General features: G+C 44.5%; 1 protein-coding gene and 1 long non-coding RNA gene across 3 annotated transcripts in view; one reads left to right on the forward strand and one right to left on the reverse strand.

The window, feature by feature from the left end:
• Positions 1–3091: 3091 nt before the first annotated feature.
• The window catches only part of LOC120706985, a 28868-nt gene continuing 6777 nt past the window's right edge, over positions 3092–25182 (forward strand). Inside the window, exons 1-8 of one of the 2 annotated variants that reach the window (XM_039991743.1) lie at positions 3092–3525; positions 6437–6541; positions 7303–7372; positions 13832–14088; positions 14807–14923; positions 16932–16980; positions 23522–24109; positions 24585–24772. In XM_039991743.1, coding sequence (XP_039847677.1) covers positions 6452–6541; positions 7303–7372; positions 13832–14088; positions 14807–14923; positions 16932–16980; positions 23522–24093 — 1155 coding nt within the window. In that variant the 5' untranslated portion in view covers positions 3092–3525; positions 6437–6451 and the 3' untranslated portion in view covers positions 24094–24109; positions 24585–24772. Of the gene's footprint in view, positions 3526–6436; positions 6542–7302; positions 7373–13831; positions 14089–14806; positions 14924–16931; positions 16981–23521; positions 24110–24584; positions 24773–25182 lie in introns of those variants that run through there. The other variant, XM_039991742.1, reaches the window with a different exon arrangement.
• On the reverse strand, positions 9510–11014 carry LOC120706986. Its single transcript, XR_005688618.1, has 3 exons — positions 10885–11014; positions 9997–10104; positions 9510–9776 (listed from the first exon to the last, which is right to left on the reverse strand). It is a non-coding gene; the product is annotated as an uncharacterized LOC120706986 (long non-coding RNA).

A 25182-nucleotide genomic window follows, 5' to 3' on the forward strand; every position in this document is an offset into this window, starting at 1 on the left:
CCAAGACGCAGCTGGTGTTGACGCTCGATAACAACTCATTTCAAGCATCATCTTGAGTCTAAAATCATGAGAATTAAGTCTCATGTCTGCTTATGTTATCCAGAAAGAGCCAATTTCACATTTCATCTTGAAAATATTGCTATATTGGAATTCGGGCAGAAATACAGGTAAAATAGGCTTGCAGCTTCAAGACACAAACCCGACCATCAGAGCAAGCTATCAGCTCCTGCATGAGCGCATAGAAGACGAGCATCAAAATTAGTGGTAGGTGTTATTGTTAACGAATTCCACAAAGTGTTGGTGTACATTTGTGTGCAGGTTGCTTATGCTTGAAAATGAGAAGAGAATGCAGCCCATAAGTAAGGTGACATGTCATCGATCCGAGACAAAAACTTCTCGATGAATTAGACGTGTTCACGAGGATCCACGATCCCACCTAGCAGTGTCCTGACCAAAATTTGGGCAGATCGGCCACCTTTTTTGGTCGGCCGACCATGCCGACCATAGGTCGGTTCGTCTCGGCCTCATCTTCTACGTGTAACACGCTCATTCGATACTGAAGTCGGTTCCAAGAGGCTCCGGGCTGAATTTATGGCAGAAAAAAGGCCATGGCACCCCTCTATAAGTAGTAGAGGGGGGGCTCCAAACAACGCATACACTCACTCACCACCAAGTTAAGAGCCTATCTAGCTTGTGTTTAGTGTAGGAGAGAGGGATAGAGGTACTACGGAGGGGCACACGGTTGTCGGCGCTTCTTCTCCAATTTGTACCTCTACAAGAGAGTGAGAAGGAGTTGGGAGAAGTGTCGGGCTTGTCGGTACACGTCTCCTCTTGTACCTCGACAGATGCTTATTCAATTGTAAGTGTTCGAGACTTTCTTATTTAGAATTAGAGTTTAGTTGCAAGTTATTTCTTCTGCTTTTTACTGGATTGAGTGTTTGCTTAGAGCAGCAGTTGATCCTAACTTATGACTCCCGATAGAGACGGATAATCTTGGTCAGGATTAGAATTAGTGCGGAATAGCGTAGACGTGGTGTCGAGGCTAGACTTTACCACTCAGTTGTTTTGTATTCCCGCGGATTGAGAGGTAGCTGGCAGGTGGTGACAGCCCTGTCCGAGTCCTAGTAACCCTCCACGTTCGGTTACAGAACATAGCAGTTATTACTGGAGCAACCGGCTTAATTAAGCTAGGGAAAACCGGTAGCCCAAAGTTTAAGACGAAGTTATTCCTTTCTCTAAGCATAGATTCTAAATCTTAGGAAGTCCTCTCTTGCTTGTGGCTCAACTTTTTTTTTCAGGTGAGACGTTTGAAGATTAGATAGCTTGTTTGACTTGGCCGAGTACTTTACCTCCTAGTTGGTCGGTGGATCTGACTTCGGCCAATGATGGCAATGCCCTCCTAGTTGGTCGGTGGATCTGACTTCGGCCAATGATGGCAATGCTGAGTGATGTCATGTACGGGCTTCATCATAACATCTTATATCGTCGTTTCGCTTTATTTCTGTTGCAGTTAAACTCTGATGAACTACTTAGTTTGAACTTCAAGTATCTTTCTGATTTCGAACTTGGTCTGTAATATTTCAGTTTAAGACTCTGTGATGTAAGAAATTGTGGAATGTTATACTCTCTGGGCTCGCCTTCATGCGGGTATTTGATATGCTTGTTTCGATCCAAATTCCAGTGGTTGAATCGGGATGTTACCCGACAGGGTCGTCGAATTACACCGTTTGAAGTGCGTATTAGCCAAGATTTTCTTTATGGAGATGCTTAGCGCACTTAAGCCGGATTAATTCGGGCAGTTCTGCCACACCGCTTCCTCCACCTTCTGCCCCAGCCCCGAACCATAATCGGCGGCGAGCAGCAGCGGAGGAAGAAGAGAGGCGTCGTAGGCCGTGAAAGTCGAATTGAGCTGAATTCCTCAACATTGGGCTTTCTGGCGATGATCCGCTTTTGCAGCCCGCGTGACCCCCTATTCCTGGTCTCTCCAAGTTAGACGCAGGCATCCGCATCTTAGACCCTGTTTGTTTCCAGAGGCTAAAGTTTAGCCCCTGCAACGTCAAAGAGAATCTTGCTATTTAAGATTATTAAACATGGTTTTAAATAGCAGCTATGTCAAATAGGGGCGTATTTTTTTTTGAGGCTAAGAGGCTATAGCGGAGGCTATTGCGGACTATGGCAAATAGCGGATTACTACTAAATTATGAAAAATACAAGTAATAGATGCACAAAAATATAATAATTAGCGAATTTCATAAACATAACTATATTTCTAAAGCTACGAAACTTTACTTAAATTGACAATACAATAAAATGCATACAATCAAATATTCAGTTGTCCAAAAGACGCACTAAAATAAGAATAAGGCTATAACGGCACTAAAGCTACACCATTTAGCGCAGCTATATCCCAATTTAGCGTCCATAGCTGCCATAGCGGCACAAATACAAATATTATCGGGAACCCTCTACAAAAGCTATAGCGGGGCTATACCCGGCTATTTAAAACTATGGTATTAAATAAAATATATTTATAATTTTTTTGATAGATGAGTGCTAATTCGCGAGACGATTATAATGAATCTAATTAATTCATAATTTAATACGGTGATGCTACAGTAACTATTCTCTAATTATAAATTAATATATCTCATTAGATTCGTCTCGTAATTTAGCTTCAGACTTTATTTAACACTTGAAAATATTAAAATTCTCTTTGACATGACCGACTGAACATTTAGCCGCCGGATCCAAATAACCGCTTAGCTCCCCCGTCACCCTGTTCTCCCGAATCGACGCGAAGGGCGCGGCGCGCGGGGACGTTACTTGGCGCTCGTTCGCTAGGAGCGCGTTGCAGCGAACGGTTGGCTCCAGATACTGTTCGTCTTCCTCGTCCCGTTTTCTTTCTTCTTCTCCCGACCACCTCGCCCAGGCCACCCCCCGCCGCCAACCCCTCCACCCCCAAACCACCACCACCACCCGCGGCCGGCGGCGACCTCGCCGCCGCGCCGCTCCACCCACCTGCCACCCCCGCCGCGCCGCCCTGCCCTTCGCTAAACCCCTGCCGGCCTGCCGCCCCCGGCCTCCCTCTACAGCCGGAGAACTCCGGCGAACCACAGCAACCTCAAAACAACAAGGCCGCCGGCCTCCCGCCGCCGCCCACTGCCGGTGGCGACCTCTCCGCCTCCCGCCCCGCCCACCTCCCGCCCGGGCCGCTTCACCCACCCTCCACTTCGCCTAGCGAACGAGCGCTGTTCGCTGGAATCGGTAGCGGCGTGCGCGCGTTCTATAAGAAATTCGCGCGGCGCGGCTGACGCTGGGGCGTGCGCCGCAGCAGGCGAGTAAGTGAGGCGGCGTTGTCGGGCTGCCGGGCCACCGGGGCTGCGCGCCTCGAAGTGGCCGAGTGGCTCCGCCCTTGCGTTGGCAGGGCCACCAGCCGCCACCACCAGTGGGCAGTGGCGGATTCGGCACCGCCGCACCGTCGATTTGCCGAGCAGGGCAGCAAGCTGCGGGCGATTGGGATTTTGGGTGAGGAAGATTTTATCGAAATATTGGTTCTGTTAGTTGATTTGCGTATATACACCTTTCCTCTAGATATTAGAGCTTTGCAAAACGACGCAGAAATCGGTTGATTTGAAGACTTCGTGGGATAGAGCAGCAAAGACACGGAAGGTAGAGCTAGGCTCCACATCCGGTTACTGTCACGAATGAAAATCTAGTTACTCCTGTTGTTGTGAAATGCGTAGAGATGAACCATCTTCTTTCCGCACTTAAACTCTTTCTTACTGATGCGTTAGAGATGAAATCATGAAAGGTTTAGAAAAGTGAGAAGTCTTGCTGGTGCTTGTTAGAACAAAGATGCACCTCAGAGATAATGTTGCTTACCAGTTTCTCAAATTTGTGCTAGTATTTCAAGTACAACTGCTAGTGTTGACAAAGTTTTTTCATCAATAATTATGTGAAGAATAAATTGAGAAATAATACGGGGATCACTACTTGAATGCAATATTGCTTGGTCACAGTTATTGAGCGTGAGTTCGATTTGCAAGTCAAGGATACTGATATCATCAACCACATCCAAGCCATGAAGGAACAAAGTTAATGTAGATTGTAACTTTCTTTAGGTTTTGTAATTTCCCTTTGTCTCATGGATATCTGAGATATGAACAATTTTAACATTTATATTGTCACTTTGACAATAGTGTTTGTGAACCTTTTGGTTAGGACCTTCTTTTGTTGGGAGTGGGAATGCCCAACTTTGAAATCCTGGCTCCACCGCTGCGTGCTTGGGAGGAGTCGGGATGCACCGGCCCAGATCTAGTTTATCTGACCAGATTGTAGTTACCTGTGAAGTCCAACTCCTCCATCGGATTGGTGCTGGTGCTCCTTGTTTTGGAAGTGAGAGTTTGGGCATTACCTTTCACTCTATGGTCAATTGGTCATCAAGTTACAGATTTTTTACCCTGCATCTTAGAGAGTTTTCCTTTCCTTAATTTCCATTTCCCCAATTTTGCTATATTTTGAGTGCTTGAAACCAACTTATTGTCAAGTCTCAGGCCCGGTTTGTTTCAGCTGAATACTGTGGATTCTACTCCCTCTGGCCTCTGTTACTCCCCTCTATTTGAACTTGTAAGTTGGTTGTTTTAGTTTTGTTGTAAGTCAAACTTTGACCAAGTTTATAGAAAAATGCACAAATATCTACTAAATCAAACTAATGTCACTAGAGGCCATGGAATTTATTTTGATAGTGCACTTATTTATTGTAGATGTTAATATATTTCTCTATAAGCTTGGTCAAAGCTCGGTAAATTTGGCTTAGAGCAAAGCTAAAACGACCTATGATTTGGAACGGACGGAGTGGCTTATATAATCCCCAGCTGAAAGAAACAACCCAGCTTTTGATATCAGATTTCACAATCTAGTTTGCTGGATTGTAACAATCCGGCAATCTGCTTAAACACTTTCATGGATTGTGAAACACAAATTTACCAAACTGCTTCCGCACTTCACCCACCTTTCCACCCAACCCTACCTCAAACAACATGTGGCATGCCACTGTGATTCTCCTCGACCATGTTGTTTGCTTGCCCTGCCTCCACACAGGACGCAGTCAATATAAATTTGTATGGGAAAAGGTGAAGTTTGTATGGATAATGTAGTTTTTGCAATTTTTTAAATATGGATTTTTCGTATTCTATAAATGAGTTGCAACAAAATGACAAACATGCTTCCCAAAACAGTTGAGGGCATTAATAATGTTTGACATCTACAAATAGCAATCCACCACCTAAAATCTAGGTTGCCAAACAGCTATTGCCCATTGGCTTTTGGACCCTCAGCTTTCTGCAATCCAAGTTCTACAAACTGCTTTTTGGAACAAACAGGGCCTTAATCCTTGAGGAGTTGGATCAACACCCAACTACTTATATATTTAGGTGTTAGGTGTTTATTCTGTTTGGCACGGCTTGAGATCCATCTATCTGGAGGAAGTATTTCATGTCATTGCACCTAAGCAATTAGGCTGAGCTCATGAAAAATAGGCCCAGCGACTACAAATTCCTGTAAATGTAACTTTTTTTTTGAAATACAACCTGTAAATGTTACTAACAATACCGCTCAATCACATTAGGTTAAGATAATCCACTGTCTCGCGATGGCCTCCCTACCATGCTCTTTGCCATTTTCCTGTCCAAGTTTATATGCCATGGACTTGCCATCCACGCTTTCTTCACTCTTGCAGCTGGCATAGTGACAGATTGTGTTGAGATGTAATTCTGAAATCATGTATATCTCTGTTTTGGGCATGTTAATGTTGTGGTATTAACATATGAATACTTGCTGAAGATATTGCTTGTTGTACCTTCAAATCATGCAGCCGATGCTGATGGTTAATGTCTGTGACCTGAACTGCATATTGATATGCTGCATGTGATTGCAGCTACTAGAGTCGTTACGTGGTTATAGTGGATTTGACATCTGCGCTCCTTATTTTAACCACCCTAGGCCGCTTAGATTTAAGATTCTTTTAGCATCTGATGACAAATTTGTCCCATCCACTGAATTTAGGAAAAACGCACTGACGAAGGTGCACATAGTTATAGTTGCTTAGCATTTACTGATGATTAACTTTTCTTCATCAAGGAGCTTTAGTTTTGTTACCTTTCTTGGTATATAGATTATTCATGTCATTTTCTTTGATGTAAAATTCTCACCTTTTCTTTGCCCAAGAAATATTTTTTTTGAGTAATTCTTTGCCCAAGAAATAACTTGTCGTGGTCCAGGCTAGATAAAAGCACATATGATTTTTTTTTTGTATTTACTCATATTTGATTTCTTTTTTATGTTGTTGTTTTAATAGTTGCTTTTGCTATGACTGACTTAGCTGTACATTGTGATTGTACTAATTTTATGCTATTCGTAAAACTTTGTATGTCTATAGGTTGGGTGGCTTAATATGGATATTATGCTGCCTTTTAAAGTTGGAGACACAGTGGAGTCAAGGTCCTTCTCTCTTGGTTTCAGGGGTGCATGGTTCCGCAGCAAGGTACACCTTGTAATCTATGGAATTCATGTGTGCTCATATATTTAAATAACTTGAAATACCGTGCATTTGCCAAGTTTCTTGTTTGTAATTCATGAACTATGTAACCTTATGCAGCTCTTGGTTCAAGATGGTTTCTGTGGAAAATTTCAATAGACAATACTTTTTAATAGTTTCTTGAAAGAGTGCTGCCGTGGGACCAGCTCCCATACCTTCCTTCTTTTAGCTTGTGCGACATCCTTACATTCAATATTCTCCTGAAAGCTTTTTCGACACCCTTCTTCTGCACCATATCTCTTGCTTCTCCTGTTGTCTGATGCCAGGTTGGTATCGTGACATGTTACACACTTGCAACATGAAGAAAAAAAAAATGCCGGGTTCCACACTTGATGCTCTCATTCTGCTTATTTGTTGTCTTGATATAGCACTATGATGGGATTGCCTGCGAGTACATACTTCTGCAATATCAGGGCGCTTATGCTGGGTTCCATGCTACCACAAACCATGCCGCTGATGTTGATAGATCCTAACCAATCTTATCTGGATCTATCATGAACCACTCTTGTTAAAGGGCCTAATATGTTTCCAGAGTGATGTGTCTAAATGATTCAGCGAGACATTTTTAGAGGCTGCCAATTTATTTTACTCTTCTATAAAACGTGACAAGAAGTGGTGGTTGGGGGATTTAAGTGCGTGAACAGGATAGCTGGGGTAGTAAAATGGACTCCTCCTTCACGCTAAAAGTAGTGAACTATTCTTTTCAGATATGCCTTTTTTGTATAAGGCAAGGTCATCTGGAGTGTCTTTTGGAGTATCTCGACTTTACAGATGAAAGTAAGTAATTATTTCTATCTTGCCTTACTGTTTAATTTATTCTGAGGATCCAACAGTATATGTTGCTAAGATTTTTAAGAGCTACAAAATGTTCATTTGGTATGCTACCTTGAGCAGGGATGTCTATACACAGCCCCCCCCTTTTTTTTTGTTTTACCTGAGTTGTGGTTTATCTTGTATTTTGTAAAGTACTGGACTATGCATTGCAAATAACAAGCACCTTTACATGGTCTCATCAGCCATAGAGTTCGTTGCTATTGAGAACCACCTCACAGTGTGGTGAATTCCTGGGGTTGTGACTATGCCAACTAGGGTTTGACTTAGGTGCCCAGCCTCTATTTCCAGGCATTTGCTAGGGGCTGCACTCATGTGCGTGCGCGTTTTTAAGTGTGATACATGTGAGGTAGTGGTGTGGTGTGTGCATGCATTTGCCATGTCACCTCAAAAAACTGAAAAAAAGAGAAATAAAACAGTTTGGTACCATCTTGAATGACATTGTCACAACAACAACAACAACAAAGCCTTTTGTCCCAAGCGAGTCTTAGCAGCTGAGTGTAGCAGAGATGCGGATGTTACGGTGGTTTTGCGGGCACACAAGGAGGGATAGAGTCCGAAACGAAGCTATTCGGGAAAGGGTAGGGGTGGCACCAATTGAGGAGAAACTTATCCAACATCGGTTGAGATAGTTTGGACATGTCCAACGGAGGCCTCCGGAGGTGCCGGTGCGTAGTGGGGTGCTAAAGCGTGTTGATAAGGTAAAGAGGGGTAGAGGTTAGACCTAAGCTGACTTGGGACGAGTCGGTTAAGAGAGACCTTAAAGATTGGGATATCTCTGAGGAGCTAGCTTTGGATAGGAGCGCTTGGAGACTAGCTATCAACGTGCCTGAATCATGACCTTTGTGTCTTTTGGGTTTCATCTCTAGCCTTGAATGACATTGTCATTGATTTTATTTTCTATGCAACTTCCGTTTCTCAAAAACACATACATGACACACATCTTTCAGAGAAACCCTAAATTCTTAGTTTCTTACATGTAGTGCATGTGATGTTAATGCATACAAAAATTTGAGGTCCAATCATACGCACGTGCAGTGAGCAGGTAGGTCCAATACATCTGCATGTTAGGAAACAACAAAACAAGCACTAGATGTGAATTGTGCTTTTTACAAAGTTTATCCTATTTGTTACTCCATGGTGAAGGGTGGATTAACCATGAAAATTTTGGAAAATTGGAGTAGTGTAACTTGTTGCGACAAAACTTTGCAAATTGGCGATGTGTGCATAGGAACACAAGGTACTTTTCATTAGTTATCTCAATGTGGATGCCCTATAAATCGTGAAGTCTGGTATACAATGATACAATAAATTGTGAAGTATGGTAAATAATGTGTGTGGGTGTGTGTGTGTGTGGGGGGGGGGATGATGTATTGGAAGGTAATAAAAAAAAACTCCCTCTGTTTCAAATTATAGGTCGTTTGACTTTTCTGACCTCAAGTTTGACCACTCGTCTTATTCAAAAATTTGTGCAAAACATAACTTCTTTTGTTGTGGGTTGCTTTATCAATACAAGATCTTCAAGAATGACTTAAATTTGGCAATGTTTGCACAAATTTTTTGAATAAGACGAGTGGTCAAACTTAGGGTAAAAAAAGTCAAACAAACTACAATTTTGAATGGAGGTAGTAAAAGTCAAAGCTCAAGTAGATTTAGTATATCGTTTTGTTACTATTGTCGGAAAGCAAGTTGTAGACGTGTACAGTAGTTTTCACAACTTTTTTCCCTTGAACATGAAGGAGAGCTGAGTATCATTATATTAAGAAGAAAGGGAGGGTTTTAGAAACCCATAAAACACCACCCACACATATTCAACAGCATTGCAGTTTTCACACTGAAAAGGACTGTGACACCCTAAGGGCCAGTTTGGAAGCACAGGGCTGATTAGCCCAGAGGGGCAATGACCCTACAGGGATTTTTTTTGGATTTTTGAATCCCCCTCTACCGTAGAGGAGATTATCCCACGCCCCCTTCTGCTGTTTGGGAGGTAAAAGTCTAGGGAAGAAAAGGTACCCTGTTCACCAATACAAAAGGCAAGTGGTGCAAGAAGGATTACAAATCTCATGCTTTGGATAGCTGTAACTCTGTGTCAACGAGCAAGTAGCATGCTCCCTGTTCCCCATTTAGCAAGGAACTCATGATTAAATGCAAAATAGGTACATGATCATTATCAACTTTACAAGATAAATTGATACAACTTGAGCAGATACTCAAGACAGACAATTCGATTAAGTTTACTGGCAGCAACATCTGATGGGAACTCACAAGAACAGTCAAGAGCCATTTCACAAGTCAAATCATCCCAAATGCCATCACTCGCGATGATAATTCTGCCTCCAGCATTGGAAAGCTGTTAAAAAATAACACATGATTAGAGGATCAAATAGCATCGCAGACAGGGTCACAGGGTGAGAACCGCATAGGTCATAATTAAAAGCAGATGACACTAAAAAGCTGTAATGTTTTGGAATATTTTAGATAAAGATCTCCAAGAACTTAAGTTGGCAGGGGCATGTTTAGAACAAGACACGTGAAGTGCAGAACAGGGCATTCAAACGAGATGAACAAACCTTCACTTGCTTAACATGTGGAACAGGGATGATGCATTCACCAACAGCAAAATCCCCTATTGATCTAGATAGGCACAAGCCACCTGGCCGACATCTCAGAGGTCCAACCTGAAGATACAACAGATATAATCTATAAACCCAACACACTTAACAAACAAGATAAAAATATTGAAGTCTAGGAAACCATAGAATATATTGAACAAAATGCTAATCAGTATAGATAATGGAGAACTTGCAGTTGTTAAGAAAAGGTAAATACTAGCTCCCTAATTAAATACACAAACTACCACAAATGTCACATTCTATTCAAGAAGGAGAACAGAAATTGATAGGTAATAACACCACACCTTGTGGCTTTCAAAAAAACAGAGGGAGAAACATGTGCAATATATGTGATAGCCATATAAGCCTAGTGTTTGTATCTTACTTTATGCAATTTACTTTCTTGCTTCAGACTTGCCTTGGTTCCAAGTTGAAGGGCCCTGGCCTACTTTTGCTTTAGCACTTTAATGGTATTAGATGTATATAGCTGTAGTTGACTTGTATAAGTCTTGTAACTCTCTTACTTGTACTACAAGCCTATACGGCCTATATATACAAGAGGCCACACACCCTCAACTCTCTTACTTGTACTACAAGCCTATATACATCTAATAAATGGTATGCTGCTGCTATATAGCACAGCAACCACCAGGAACTCTTGTAACCAGAATTCAGTTTGCAATTCAATCAAGCGGCCTCATGGTCAAGCTGACCTCCAGCCTTTACCCCAAGAGTGTGTTATCTGGGCATCAATATGCCTGTTTATGGAAGGACTAAATAAGTCTAAGAAACGCGCAATCGGCGCTAAATATCCTAAGCTGAACAAGAACAGGGCTGATTCATTACCTACTCTCTGGAAATCCTTGTCTGTCTTGACAAATGCTCCAACAAGCGCACGTGGGAGCACAGCAAGCCACTCATCCCTGCTCAAGCACGTAGGAATGGCACGCAAGACATTGTACAGAATGGTATGATGAATCAATGCTTATTTACCTATGAAATGAACAAAAAGAGGTGATAAGAGATCAGCACATATAATACAAGTGATGTTCTAATGAATTCACTTCATTCACTCTTGCAATCAGAGCCTAATTGACTTGACACTGACCTAAATCCGCAGAGAAGGAGAAAATAAAAGCGCAAGTGATCCACACCTTGTCCTTATTGATGTTGACAATGAAGTGGAGGAAGGTGTAGTGCATGTACACGGCTGAGCACTGCAGCAACAAGAAAACGAAGTGCAAGCCTCACAAATTGGAAGTGCAATAGAAACACTACTCCATACAAATCCCCAAGAACAAGACCACGCTCATGCCCTCCTCGATCTAGGGCTCAGATTACAGTTCTTGGATCCGGAAACATAGGCGATAAACCAAGCGGATTGAGGGGACGGAACGGAACAAGCAGGGGTAAGCTCGGGGTGAGGAGGCGGTGTGTGGAAGGACCTGCTGGTCGGTGGAGGCAGCTGTCCCTTGGGCAGGTGCGTGCCGCCGCCGGCGTGGCTAATCGAGACCTCCGAGGGGGTGGTGGCGTTGCAACCGATGGGGAGGCGGAAGCTGCTGCAAAGATCGAGACCTGGGGGGGGGGGGGCAGCGGAAGGTGCGGGGCGGCGGGACTGGATGGGGAAGCGAAGTGGTGGTGGTGCAATGGCGGAGAGGCGGCGTCGCCTGGACGGGAAACGAAGCTGCTGCGCTTACGGGGATCCCGAGGGGTCGAGGTGGAACGTCGCTGCCATGTGGAAAACTCATGGGTTGGGCTGGAATACCCCGCCGCGAGGACTTCCAAATGCCTGAGTAATTTGCCCCAGGGCTAATTTCCACACGGGCTTCGAGCCCCAAGAAAGGGCTGGGTTCCCTTTGGGGTTTTGGGCTTCCAAACTACCCCCTGGGGGTGAATTAGGTGTTCTAAAAACTAAGGCTCCAAGCATATATAAAAACCTTTTCCAAAATCTATTTAGATGTGCACTAGGTTTTTCTATGTGTTGCTATCTCTACCGCACAAAAGTTTTGCACCCTAGGTTCCAATCCTGCAAACTACAAAAGCCAATTCTAGGAAAGGTAAACACAAAATGTAAGTGCAACAAGTAATGTGGAATGTAAATGGGTAGAAAAAGCAAACTCCCGGAAAGCTCTCGCTTTCCACTAATCCTTGTTGGAGCCCCTCACGAGGGAATGCCCGCGCAAGGGCCAAACTCCCGGTCGAGTATAGCTGACAGGCCTTCCCCACGAGCAAGTACCCGTCGTCTTCACCTAGTTAGAGCTTTGGCAAATCACCGAGGGCCTCTCTTCCCTCTCACAAGCACAAGTAGCCACTCCACAAACTCGGTAGGAGGGTCTCGCAAGACTTAAAAGCCCCAGATTTTCAACACTTAGTGTGCGCAAGCACCAATAGCAAAGAGGTGTGCAAACCTCGCCTAACTCTAGGCTAACGCCTAAAGCAATGCGCTAAGCGGCCTAAACTAGCACTAGTCAAGCCCTAGGACTTATGCTAATTGCCTTAATCTTCTCTTGAGCACTTTGATGGTTAGAGCACTTGAATGTGTGTGGAACACAAGTCTATATCTTCCCTAAGCTCTAACACCCTTGAAATGGACGGGTGGAGGGGTATTTATAGCCCCAACCAAAGAAACTAGCCGTTGCTCCAATGGGCAACTAAATCGGTCACCTCTCAATGCATCGAACGAATTAATCGGTCAAGCGGCAGCCGTTGGTTAGCCGACTCCCGGGCCCCTCAAAGCCTCACCGATTGATTCGGTGATGCACCTATGGACATTTCCAAATTAATCGGTCATTCCAGAGCTGTTCTCTTCCTTCCAGGCCCACCCACCAACTGATCGGGTCCCTCTCATTTTATAGAGCACCGAATTAATCCGTCATTCCAGTACCATTTTGAGGTAGAGGCAAGAATGACCGACTGATTTGGTCATCTCCCCTTCTTCATGACTGATTTAATCTGTCAGTTAAAACTAGGCATACCTATACTCAAGATTAAATTGAAATAAAAAATTAACCACTTGAGCTTTCATAACTTCAATTTTGCCATACATTGACTTTCTCAATCTTGGAACTTCCAACATTGCTTATCTTCTTGAGCACTTCCAACTTGAGCTAGTGACTTAGAAATTTCCATGATCAATAATGCTTGTCTTGATCTCTAAATCACTCAACCATGTGATTTAATAATGACTTGATGCTTCACATTGCTTTGCTCTCCATGGCTTGACTTGATGCTTCAAAACCTTTCAAGTACTAGCTACTTCACCCTAGCAAAGATCGTATGATTCAAGTCGTCATTTGATCACACTTTGCTTAGTACCTCGTTGTATAATCACTTGGTTGATTCCTTCATCCTATTTTGCCTTTATTGAGCTTAGTTTAGTTTTTTCCATCAACAATGAATACCCATTTTAAATTCATGTCTTCATAAGCTTGTATTACTTTGCAATCATATATCTTTATTGAGTCATTTCTCATTATGCCAGGCAATAGAAAGAAACCATCATTGTCACTCATGTATGAAAACTTGTTTCTTTTTTTTTATCACATATTGCTTGACATTTATCAAAATATTCCTTTATTTAATTGCATATCTCATGAGCCAATGTCATTAATTGGTTTAGAAATAAATTCATGCTCAACAACTTTTTAAAAAACATATTAGTCCTTTAATCGCATTGTCATTCAATTCACCAAAACCATTAGGGGCCTAGATGTACTTTCACACCAAAATCACAAACAATGGTTTGAGGGCCATTTTCCTTACACAACTTACAGGTCCCTTTTTCCATTGACAGAGAAGACATGGACTCGACTATACAAAGTCCCCCCAGGTAGCCGTAAGCGGAAATCAAGTGAGAGTAGGATGATCATGGTCAGACCTACCTTTCCACGGTGGTATCTGGAGCATGAAAAACCTTACCAGCTCCCAGAGGCTAATGTCGTAGCGATTGTCAGCACTCCATGGAAAGTAGGCGACCTGATTGAGTGGTGGTATACTGATTGTTACTGGACTGGGAAAATTATTGAATTACTTGGTGATGACAAAGTTAAGGTAAAGACACGTTTACAGCCGAATTATGCCCATTCTTTCTGAAAGATAGCAATTTAATCATGCCACCCTATCAAATTTCTTTTTTTTTTGCTAATATTCTGCACCATCATATTATTCTTGTTTGTTACATATGTTGGCTACACATTCATGGAGCATCCTTGTTTTTTTTGGGTATGTTTACGGAGCCATTTGAGAATGGTAGGAATATGTGTAATTTGCAAACAGTATTATTAAAGTTGTAATGCTTATTGTACTTGCAAATAATTTCAGTGATCTTGATGGGTGTATGGTTTTTAAAAAACAAACTTTTTAGTTAGCTAATGCTATGCTTCATCCATGTTTTAGACATCTCTTGAAAGAAAACTCTCACTAATAAAACTTTAAATCAATTCCTCAGAAAAATGCAACTCAGTGTTCCACTAATATTTGGGACTAGGTGCCACTTGGTGGTTGCTGAATAAGGCAATGCTTGTGTAACTAGGCAGTTTGATCTGTTGATGTGAATGTTAGGGGTAACAGGGTATTAATCTAGGGTTTCCCTTAACAGTAAAATATAGTCTGTCTGTTGTTGGAATAAAGAACTTATCTCTCTCTTCTAAATGCATCACTACTTGTTATAAGGAATATGCATTAGCATTTGGTGATTAATTTTGGTTCACAGTTAATATATTCCAACAAAAGATACATTGAGCTATTTCTACTTGGCTTTTGTCTTCAGATAGCTTTGCATGAAGAGCCACTTGGTGAAGGTGGATACTATGATGCTGATTGTAAGGATCTGAGGCCAGCCCTTGATTGGTCCCTTGAAAAAGGTTGGAGTGTGCCTCTTTCACAGGTAATTATTACACAATGAAGTGCTCTTGGTACATATTTTTGTAATTTTGTCATATAAACAGAATTAATACAGGGAAGATTTGGGTTTTTACATTTGAAGTTTGATTTCACACATTCTTGAACATCATGTATTTGAGAGTGCTCGGAGACCTTAGTTAGTTCCTCGATAATTAAAAAGTTTTTCAGGATTTTGATCCCTTGTTGCAAGGTTCTTGCAATTCAATGGTCCTCCCAGATCATGTTGATCTATGCAATAGGATCTATTAAAGCTGCTGCAGTTATGTCACCAATGTCACCAAATTCTATAAGTATCTATGAGTCCATAATCTTGTAGCTACCATCCTATTCTATTCATGTGATATGTGAATCCAAAACGATCCTACCTACCTTTTATCATGATCCTTACTGTCGTAATTATGATTTTGTTTCTCTGGAAATGACTTGTAAGAGCAAATAGCTGGCTAGAGCTCTGCTATTGCTTTTTCAGAGGCATGGCACTACGATATCACAATTAATCCGCTATTGCCGCTAACAATGCTTTAGCACCACTAAATGCTGCCCACTAAATCTTTTTCTAACCACTAATCTTATCTTCCAGTACGCGTGCCGATGATACATTATTTCCTTGCATTGAAGGCCTATAAGCCTATTAGTGTAGGCTAAATATGATGCTACACGCTTAAAGTCCTAACTATATTCCTGGTTATGGAGTAATGGACATTAAGACTTATACTTTAGAGCCTAAAACATATATTCGAGTATTTGTATTCATATAAAAGTTACTTAATTTCAAGTTTCTATGCATAATAAATCGAAAACTTTATATTTTTGCAAAACCGCTAAATGAAATAGCCTTTGGAGGAGTCCGCCACTAAATGTTATAGCCTGTTATTTGCAACCTTGGATGCAAGTCATAGTTCCGCTAGGCGCTCGCCTAGGCGCGACTAATCGCGAATCGGACACCCTCCGCCTCGCCTATGGGGGTAGGTGGACCCCTAGGCGGGCGGAGGTCGCTGGTGAGGGAGGAGTAGCCTCGGGGCGTCGGACGGAGGGCGCAGGCGGTAGCGGGCGCGTGCGGGAGGGGGAGAGGAACAAGCGGCAGCGGCAGGCACTGGTGGTGGCGAGAGAGAGAGGAAGAGGAACTGGTGGCGGCGAGCGGCACGTGCGGGAGAGAGGACGAACTGGCGGCGGCGTGCGAGAGAGGCTGCGCGAGGATGCGGGAGATGGTCCGAGGGTACACTGTGGAGTGCTGGGCCTTTAAATGGGCTTTTTTCTCCCTTTTCATGACCTGAGGCTTTAATGTGGAGAGTTGGGCCTTCAAATGGGCCTTTTTCTCCTTTTTCATGACCACTCATCTCCTTTTTTTTCTTTTCTTTTAAGTATTTATGCATGTATTATTCATCGCCTAGAAAAATACCTAGGAGCGCCTAGGCGCGATTAATCCCGCCTAGCGCGATTAATCCCACCTAGGCGCTAGGCTAAGGGTCAGCGCCTAGAATCCGCCTAGCGCCTAGCTGAACTATGTTGCAAGTTAATTAGTTTGAGCAAATAGATATTCCTTTCTTCTTTTTTGAGATTACACAGTACAACTCATACACTCACAACGCACGCACACTCACCCCTATGAACACACGTACGGAAACCCTACCCGATATTCCTTTCTTGCTTGGATAGATTGCTATACTTGATTAGCATTTGTAATGCTGTTGTCGCTCCAAAAGCTGTCCTACCTAGGGTCATCAACCTAACAAAGTGCCGATATTTTTTTTTTCTCGAACACGCAGGAGAGCTGCGTATCATTGTATTAATAGAAGAAGAGAGTCATACATAGACCCGAACACACACCCACAAAGTGCCGATATGATTTGTGTTGTGGGCACAGTTACCCAATTAGCAAGTTCCCCAAGAGAAATAATTACACTCCTTAATGGTTTCATCATAAATTGATAAACTAATTCTATTAATGACCTTTATTTATTCTTTTTCTTTTGCTAATTGTTATGTATCAGGAAAATGGAAAGTCCTGGTATACCGCCCAGTTGATTATAGAGAGCACAGGTACTAATAATCTTCTGATTTCTTGTACTCCAGTATGGCTTTGGGTACATTTCAATAAGGGAGCCTACTAGTCTATTCATTTTTATATCTTCACCCAACATATTGCCGCAATATCATTCATGTACGGGGAATTTTTGTCTAAAGGACACTACAAGAATGTGGTTTTGTTTCTGGGATACTGTTATGTTTGAATTTGGCTGTAGGGCACCATGGATTTATGGTTTATCTTCAGGACACACCAAAAGGGGAAAGACCATCATGTAAAATTTCTGTTAAGGATCTGAAAAAGAAAAAAACATGCACATAGGAAATAGAGCATTGCATCATTTCACAAAAATTCAGGATGGATTACAATTTGTGCATGGAGAAAAAAAAATAATGAGGTGTGAAGCTGATCTCCCCCTTCTATGTGTTCTAACCAAATTGAAAATAAAGTGGCCTAGAGCCAGCCACTCTTTTAGTATCCTAGAAACAAATTTCCCTTCATGTATTGTTTAATGTATCTTTACATAGGGGTACATGTAGGGGACGTGGCAATTGCAACTCAACAATGCCTTGTGTCAAGGGCGTCGAGGGACAGGGTAGGAGGACCCTGGCTATGTAGTTCGTAGCCGCGATCCGTGGTTGGGAGCGAGGTTTTGCCCCTCAGCGCTCGATTGCTTTAGGGTTTGGGATAAATGATATTGCTTGCCTTTCAATTGTTTGATTACAACATTATATAGGCACTTGGCCTGCTAATAAGGAAAATAAACTAAGACTCCTAAACCTTTCCATCTTTATCGGCCTATTCTGTTTCTGCCGCCTGCTCTGTTTCTGCCTGAACCAACGCACGCACACGTGGGCGATGCTGGTACTGGCGCCCCCACATGACATCCGCCCCCGGACGGGCAGCTCGTCATCGAGCTGGAATGACGGATAGCGGTCGAGGAAGGAGTCAACATCTTCCCAGGTGGCCGAGGCCGCCGGCTCGCCTTTCCACTGCACGAGAATCTGGCAGACGCCGCGTGCGAGGCGGGCACGGGTGGCACGCTCTAGTTCCAGTACTGCTGCTCCGTTGCTGGTCGGCAGTAACGCAGGGGGCGTGGTCGGAGGAAGACCGGCAAACTTCTTGAGAAGGCCCACATGGACGACGTCATGGAGGCGGGCGTGCGGTGGTAGCTCGAGACGATAGGCGACTTCGTTGATGATGGCGGTGATGCGGTACGGCCCGTAGAAGCGCGGCTTGAGCTTCCCTTTCTGAGGAACTTGCAGGGATGCCGGCGCGCGGTGGCAGGCGCGCGGTGGTGGAGGCGCAACCACAGCCAATCGCCCACCAAGTAGTGGACTTCCTGGTAGTTCTTGTCGAAGTGGCGCTTGTAGATCGCCTGGGCTTGCTCGAGGTGGTACCTGACGTCGGAGAGGAGCTCATCCCGTTCCGCCATTAGGCCGCGACTGCCGCGATGCGCCTCGCCCGGTTCATAGGACCGGATGGTGGGAGGATCACGGCCGTGGACGATCTTGAATGGCCTCTCCTTAAGGGTGGTCTGGAACGCCGTGTTGTAGATGTATCCCGCTCATGGGAGCCAGCGCAGCCACTGGCGAGGCCGGTCATTGGTGAGGCAACGAAGGTACATAACGATGACCTTGTTCGCCACTTCCGTCAGCCCATTTGACTGGGGGTGAAAGGCAGACGTCATCCGCCGCCTCGGAGGTGAAGTTGTGAGTGGATCTCGAGTCGAGTAGCGGCACGAGCGAGGTGTTGCCGTTGCCAAGCTTGAGGTGGATTCGCATCGTGTCGTTGCGGTGCACGCCTGCGATGGCATGGAGAGACGTGAGGGGAGCCGGCCCCATGGCATCTGCCTCGGACGGGTCAGGGTTGTCCACCTCATCTTCCTCCGCGCCCTCCAGCAGAAAGAGACGCTTGCAGACCCGGTTATGACCGCGGCCAAACTTCTCGTCGCAGTTGTAACAAAGGCCAAGGCGTCGGTGTTCCTCCTGCTCGGCCTGGGTGAGGCGTTTTACTGGCCGGCCCTCCACTCTGACAGTAGCTGGGGCAGCCGTGGTAGATGAGGTCTCTGGCGGTGCCGGCAGGGCGAGACCCGGAGCGGCCCCCGAAAGTGGCGCGCGAGGAGGCGCTTGAGGAGCCAGTGCAGCGTACTGGTCCCGCAAAGCCAGCTTGCGTGCCAGGCTCATGGCCCCTGCGAGTGTTTGCGGGTTGTGGATCTCGACGTCGAGGCTGAGGGGTGGTTGAAGACCCGCGGTGAAGAGCTGAACCGGCTGCACCTCGTCCAGGTGTCCGACGCGTGGAAGTAGCGCCTGGAAGCAATCTTGGTACTCCTCGATGGTATCCATGCGCTTGCACGTCGCCAATTCGCCCACGGGATTGGAGCAGAGGGGGGAACGTAGCGAAGGTGCAGCAGCTCCTTGATGCACGCTAGGACGGAGTGCCCTCGTCCTGCTGGATCTGGATGTACCACATCAGGGCTCCTCCTCCAGATTGTACGAGGCCATCCAGACTTTCTCCTCCATGATTCTTTGTTGATGGAAATACGATTCACATCTGTTGTCCACCGCCTGTCTAGGGTTGAGCCCTGGGATTTGACGGCGGACTTGAAAAGCCACCTACAGACGCTTTACGCCCAATCATTCCGGATAACGCTTGCATGCTCTGTCTTACCACGGCTGCTGGCACAGAGTTAGCCGATGCTTATTCCTCGGATACCGTCATTGTTTCTTCTCCGAGAAAAGAAGTTGACGACCCGTAGGCCTTCCACCTCCACGCGGCATTGCTCCGTCAGGCTTTCGCCCATTGCGGAAAATTCCCCACTGCTGCCTCCCGTAGGAGTCTGGGCCGTGTCTCCGTCCCAGTGTGGCTGATCATCCTCTTGGACCAGCTACTGATCATCGCCTTATTAAGCTATTGCCTCACCAACTAGCTAATTAGACGCGAGCCCCTCCTTGGGCGGATTTCTCCTTTTGCTCCTCAGCCTACGGGGTATTAGCAACCGTTTCCAGTTGTTGTTCCCCTCCCAAGGGCAGGTTCTTACGCGTTACTCACTCGTTTGCTACTGGAAACACCACTTCCTGTTCGACTTGCATGTGTTAAGCATGCCGCCAGCGAGGGGGTCGGACTTGCCATCATAGTGGGGGAAGTCGAGTTTCTGGAATCGTGGCGGCCGATCATTGTGATGTTCGCCAGAGGCAACCCGGTTGCCGGAGTGGGATGACGCCGTCTGCTGCGCGTCGCTCAATCGCTCAATCGCCGAGGAATTGGCCTCGACCGTAGCTTGTAGCGACTTGAGGGTGGCGGCCAGGGAGTCCAGCGTCGTCTGGAGAGCATTGGCGTCGTCCATGACGGCGGCATGGGGTGGAGGTGGTGGAACAGGTGTAGGATGGGGCTGCAGCGGTGGCGAGGATGATCGGCGTGGCGAGGAGTGCCTGGATCGTGATACCAGGTTGTCAAGGGCGTCGAGAGACAGGGTAGGAGGACCCCGGCTACGTAGTTCGTAGCCGCGATTCGTGGTTGGGAGCGAAGTTTTGCCCCTCAGCGCCTGATTGCTTTAGGGTTTGGAATAAATGATATTGCTTGCCTTTCAATTGTTTGATTACAGCATTATATAGGCACTTGGTCTGCTATTAAGGAAAATAAACTAACTCTCCTAAACCTTTCCATCTTTATCGGCCTATTCTGTTTCTGCCGCCTGCTCTGTTTCCGCCTGAACCGGCGCACGCACGCGTGGGCGACGCTGGTATTGGCGTCCCCACATGACACCTTGCTTGAATAAAGGGGCTTGCATCACCTTTTAAAGAAGAGAATGGCAAAAAGATCACATTTTTTGTATAGTTTTTATTATTAGTTATTTTGAGTTAATAGCTGTGACATGAACAGGAAGGTAATAGGGATTGGAAGTGTACCAATTTCAACTGCTGATCTTTAGAAAAGGCTGTATTTTCTGTTAGATAAATCACTTGTGCAAATTTTGTAACTATAGTGGCATTGTTTATAACTCCCTTTCCAGAACTGGTGCTACCACCTATGCATCTTATCTTATTTCTGTAACGATGCTTTCAAAAGTAAACAATTACCGAATAACTAGATAGGCATGGTATTTTCTTTATGGCAGATAAGAGATGGCACTACTACTATAAGATTCATGCTAGTTAAAGTAAGCCCTTCATTTTGCAAACTGCATTGTAACATTCCATGTGGCCGTTCTGCATAGATACTTCCATGGAACATTTAATGTTATGATCCTTTTAATCTAGGACTCATATTTCAACTAACCATGCTAAACTTCTCATTGGCTGAATAGCAATGGTTGTGATAGGTGCTATCTTCTGCTCTTGTCTGGATAGATTGTAGGAAGGATAGATTGCATATGAATAGTAGGTCGCATTGCATTGAGCCTCGAGGGCGTATATATAGGGGTACAAGACTTGGAGGGCAAGAAGCCTTATCAAGATATTTCCTATACAACCAAATATACTTTAGCATCCCCCGGTAATCGTAGCGGTAGCAACACGAATAGTCAGATCGGAGAACAATGAAGACATCCTCCGCAGTCGGAACGCTAGTGCGAATGCTTCAACTAGAGTGAAAACCAGCGAGTAGCTTATGCAAATAAAGTAGCCGAGGTCGAGGTGGACATGATGAAAGCTGTGGAGAGGGCCGTGGATCCGAAGCATCAACGATGGCACTCAAGTACACAAAATCAGCAACTTCTTGCCGACAACCAAGGCAGGACGATGAGCGGATCAGATGATGGTAGACGATGCAGTTATCGAACGGAAATGCATCTTCCTTCAGGAACATCGGCGGCAATGTCCTCGAGGTAGTGGCAGTAGGCGTGGACTCGGATCGAGAGCCATAGTGATGAGGACTTGCAGTATGGGTAGCGCCACCACCTAGATAACCAGCAACACCAGTGGGGATGACGTGACCACGAGCGTCGGCGCAGTAGCTTGGGTAGGCGCGGCGACAACATAGTCCTCAGGAGTGTAGACTATGCAGCGACAACGAAATGGCAGGGTGACACAAACTTGATCTATGATTGGGAAAAAAGAAACATAGCAGCAAGATGAACCTTGGGTATGGAACTCAAAATCGTTATGGCGCGTTGATGGGCCGTGACTGGTTGGGGTGATGTGGTCTGATGGAGCCCGTCCGGAGATGGATCTTGGCAAGGGCGCTGGTCAGACGACAACATCAACATGCAGCGCGGTGACCCGGCCCTTTGACCTTGTTGCTCCAATGGTGTGGCATCTCTGTGCCCGCCCGTGTGACCTCCGCAGCCTCGCGCTTGCGCTCAAGGTAACGATGGTGGAGGCAAATCGATAGGGGTGGCGCTAGGTTAGACGCTTAGGTGTTGAAATATAAGTGAATTGCCCACCTCTCCCCATCAGCTTATGCTTTTGGGTTGAACTGGTTGGTGTATGCAACTCAATATGGCATCAAAGCTAGAGGTCTCGAGTTTGAATCATAGTTAGCGCAATTAAATAAAATAATTTTTGTTCACTCCTATTCCACGTCGGAGGCCTGAGGGAGCCTCCACGTGAGGGGGAATGTTAGAATATAAGTGAATTGCCCACCTCTCCTCATTAGCTTAAGTTTTTGGGTTGAACTGGTTGGTGCATGCAACTCAATAGCAAGAATGTGTGACGAGGAGAAGGGGCGATGAGGCAGCCTGAGGAGATCCAATCGCCACGGGAGAGGTAGATCATCTACTGTTGCTTGACCCATAGTCACAGGATTCGGGGTCGATGTCTCGTCTCACGACCCGGGAACGCCGTTCCGATTCGAGGGTCGGGGTCGAAGAGGGTCAATGTCCCATTCAAGGTTGAATCACGTCCCGATTTGAGAGGGGTCGCAGTCCCATTACTAGCAGATTTAATTGGGATAAGAAGGTTAGTGACAATGGATTGGTGTGATTTTTGTTAGATAATGAGCTAAGTACGTATAGTATGGTCTAAATGTACTTTTTTATACGTTTGTTATATGCTTGTGCAAATTAGTTTCTTTATTAGTAGCACATATATATAGTGTTTGTCTCTTTAAAGACGCATTGACTCGAAAATATCGACCCGGTTGAACCACGGTCACGTTCCACATAATAATTTATCGTTCCATGAGGTATACCTCCTTCGTACCACAATTTTATAAAGTGACGACCCTCGACCCCGTTCCTCGATCCGATCGACCCAGAAACTTTGTGACTATGGCTTGATCACGACGAGCGTGGCAGATCGGAGGATCAGCGGCGCGAGGGCAGCGGAAGCTGGAAACCTAGGTGTAGAAACCTAGACTCATGGTACCATGTAGGAAGGATAGATTACTTATGAATCGTGGGTTGTATGGCATTGAGCCTCGAGGGCATATACAGGGGGTACAAGACTTGGAGGGCAAGAAGCCTTCCTAAGATATTTCCTATGCTACCAAATATGCTCTTACGTACATAACTCTACTTTAATAGAAAAATAGCTGCTCTTACCCCTGATTTTTCTTCTGGTATCTTAGACCAGTCTTTGGCAATCACCATAATATTTATTCACAATTTCAATGCAGATTCAGGAAGCAGCAGCTCAGATGAGGACATTGAGCAATCTTGTGATGGTGAAGAGGTACGAAAATGCTTGAATGAGCCATCTGATATGCCTGCAGAAGCCATGGGATCTGGCGCAAAACTTTCAGAAGAAGTCAGTGATGAAATTTTCATCAACGACCAAGGAGGTGGTAAAGAGGAATCACCGGAATGTTTGAATAGAGCTTCCAATACGCATCAGGAGGTTACCAGTTCAAAAGAGGAACTTCCACCCAACCAAAAGGGACATTGCTGCATAACAAGTGAAACAAACAGTCTTATTGCCAAGCGATGTGAATCTTCGGAAGCCCTTTCGGATGATCAATCAAGTCCAATCAGCGTCGAGCGATGGAAAACTTCATCGGGAGATATTTCTGTCGAGGGGTCTCCTGATCCTGTTGATGATGCCATTGATGACGCCATAATAAAAGTGGAGGAACTAGCAAACAAAATCAAAAGACTTGAAAGTCTATTACTATCTGTGGGATCTCCTCCATCAAAAGTGGTGAAGCCATCATGGAAGTTCCTGGAGGATGCATCAGCAAAACACAAGTGAACTCATGTTTATTCTGGTAAATCCTCTTGCTGCACATCTTGCATCTAATACGCTTCATCAGTATTTAATTCTGCAAGGAAAAAGTTCATTTTACTACTCTCACCAATTCACTTTGTCCGTCTAACATCCCCTGAACAAAATTTGCTCTCCCTGTACTATTTGGGTTAGTCCAACCTAACCCTTTTGAGAATTATCTTTTTCTTTATTTTCTCCACTAGTAGAAAACTAGAAATGCACGTGCCATAGACACGTGTTTTAGAAAACCAATAAATAAGATATTTATATTATACAAAAAACACCAGAGACAAACCAACTCTTATTTTGTCTAAAATAGCTTAAATATATAGTGATCTAAAATAATTCATTGATACATCAACAATTCACCGTTATTAAATAATTGTCTCGTTTGAGCATTGGTTGTGTTCATCTTCAGCGGGGTTGTTGTGAAAGGCATGAGCTAAACATGTACTCATACATATCTTTTAGTGCAGGATAATGGCTCTCACAATCTGATTGCGGTGTAGCACATAAATTTTTAATCTCGTCATAATGTGCACCAATAGCAGATTTAATGCTTTTATGCACATCATAGTCCGAGCGTATATTGTTTCTAACACCTGTAAAAAAAACATTGATGCACCTTTTACATTAAATTGAAGTTTAAGTAATTGTTATTAAATCACCTTCAAATATTGACTGCCGTGGATATCATCTGGTTCTACAGAAAGTGATTGAAGTATGATCGGAAAACCACCAAGCATATTGTTTGAAAAATACACAGAATGAAGGAAATCGCTACTCCCTTTGTTCCAAATTGTAGGTCATTTTGGCAAATCTAGATACTTAGATTTTGCTAAGCATCTATATAAACAATATGTCTAGATACGTGGCAAAAATTATGTATCTATATTTGCCAAAACTGGAACGGAGGGAGTAAATATAAACTGGAAAAATAATACGCATATCATGGTCCTGTCATGGTGGGACTCCGGTATAGCAGGCGCAGCAAATCAAGGAAGGAGTCCTAGTCGGTTTGGTTAGATAAGATTGATTCGGTTAGAGTTTGTTTCCTTTGTGTGTTTCCAGGCT

This window comes from Panicum virgatum, chromosome 5K, assembly GCF_016808335.1.
Source record: "Panicum virgatum strain AP13 chromosome 5K, P.virgatum_v5, whole genome shotgun sequence".
In the NCBI taxonomy this organism is placed as follows: domain Eukaryota; kingdom Viridiplantae; phylum Streptophyta; class Magnoliopsida; order Poales; family Poaceae; genus Panicum; species Panicum virgatum.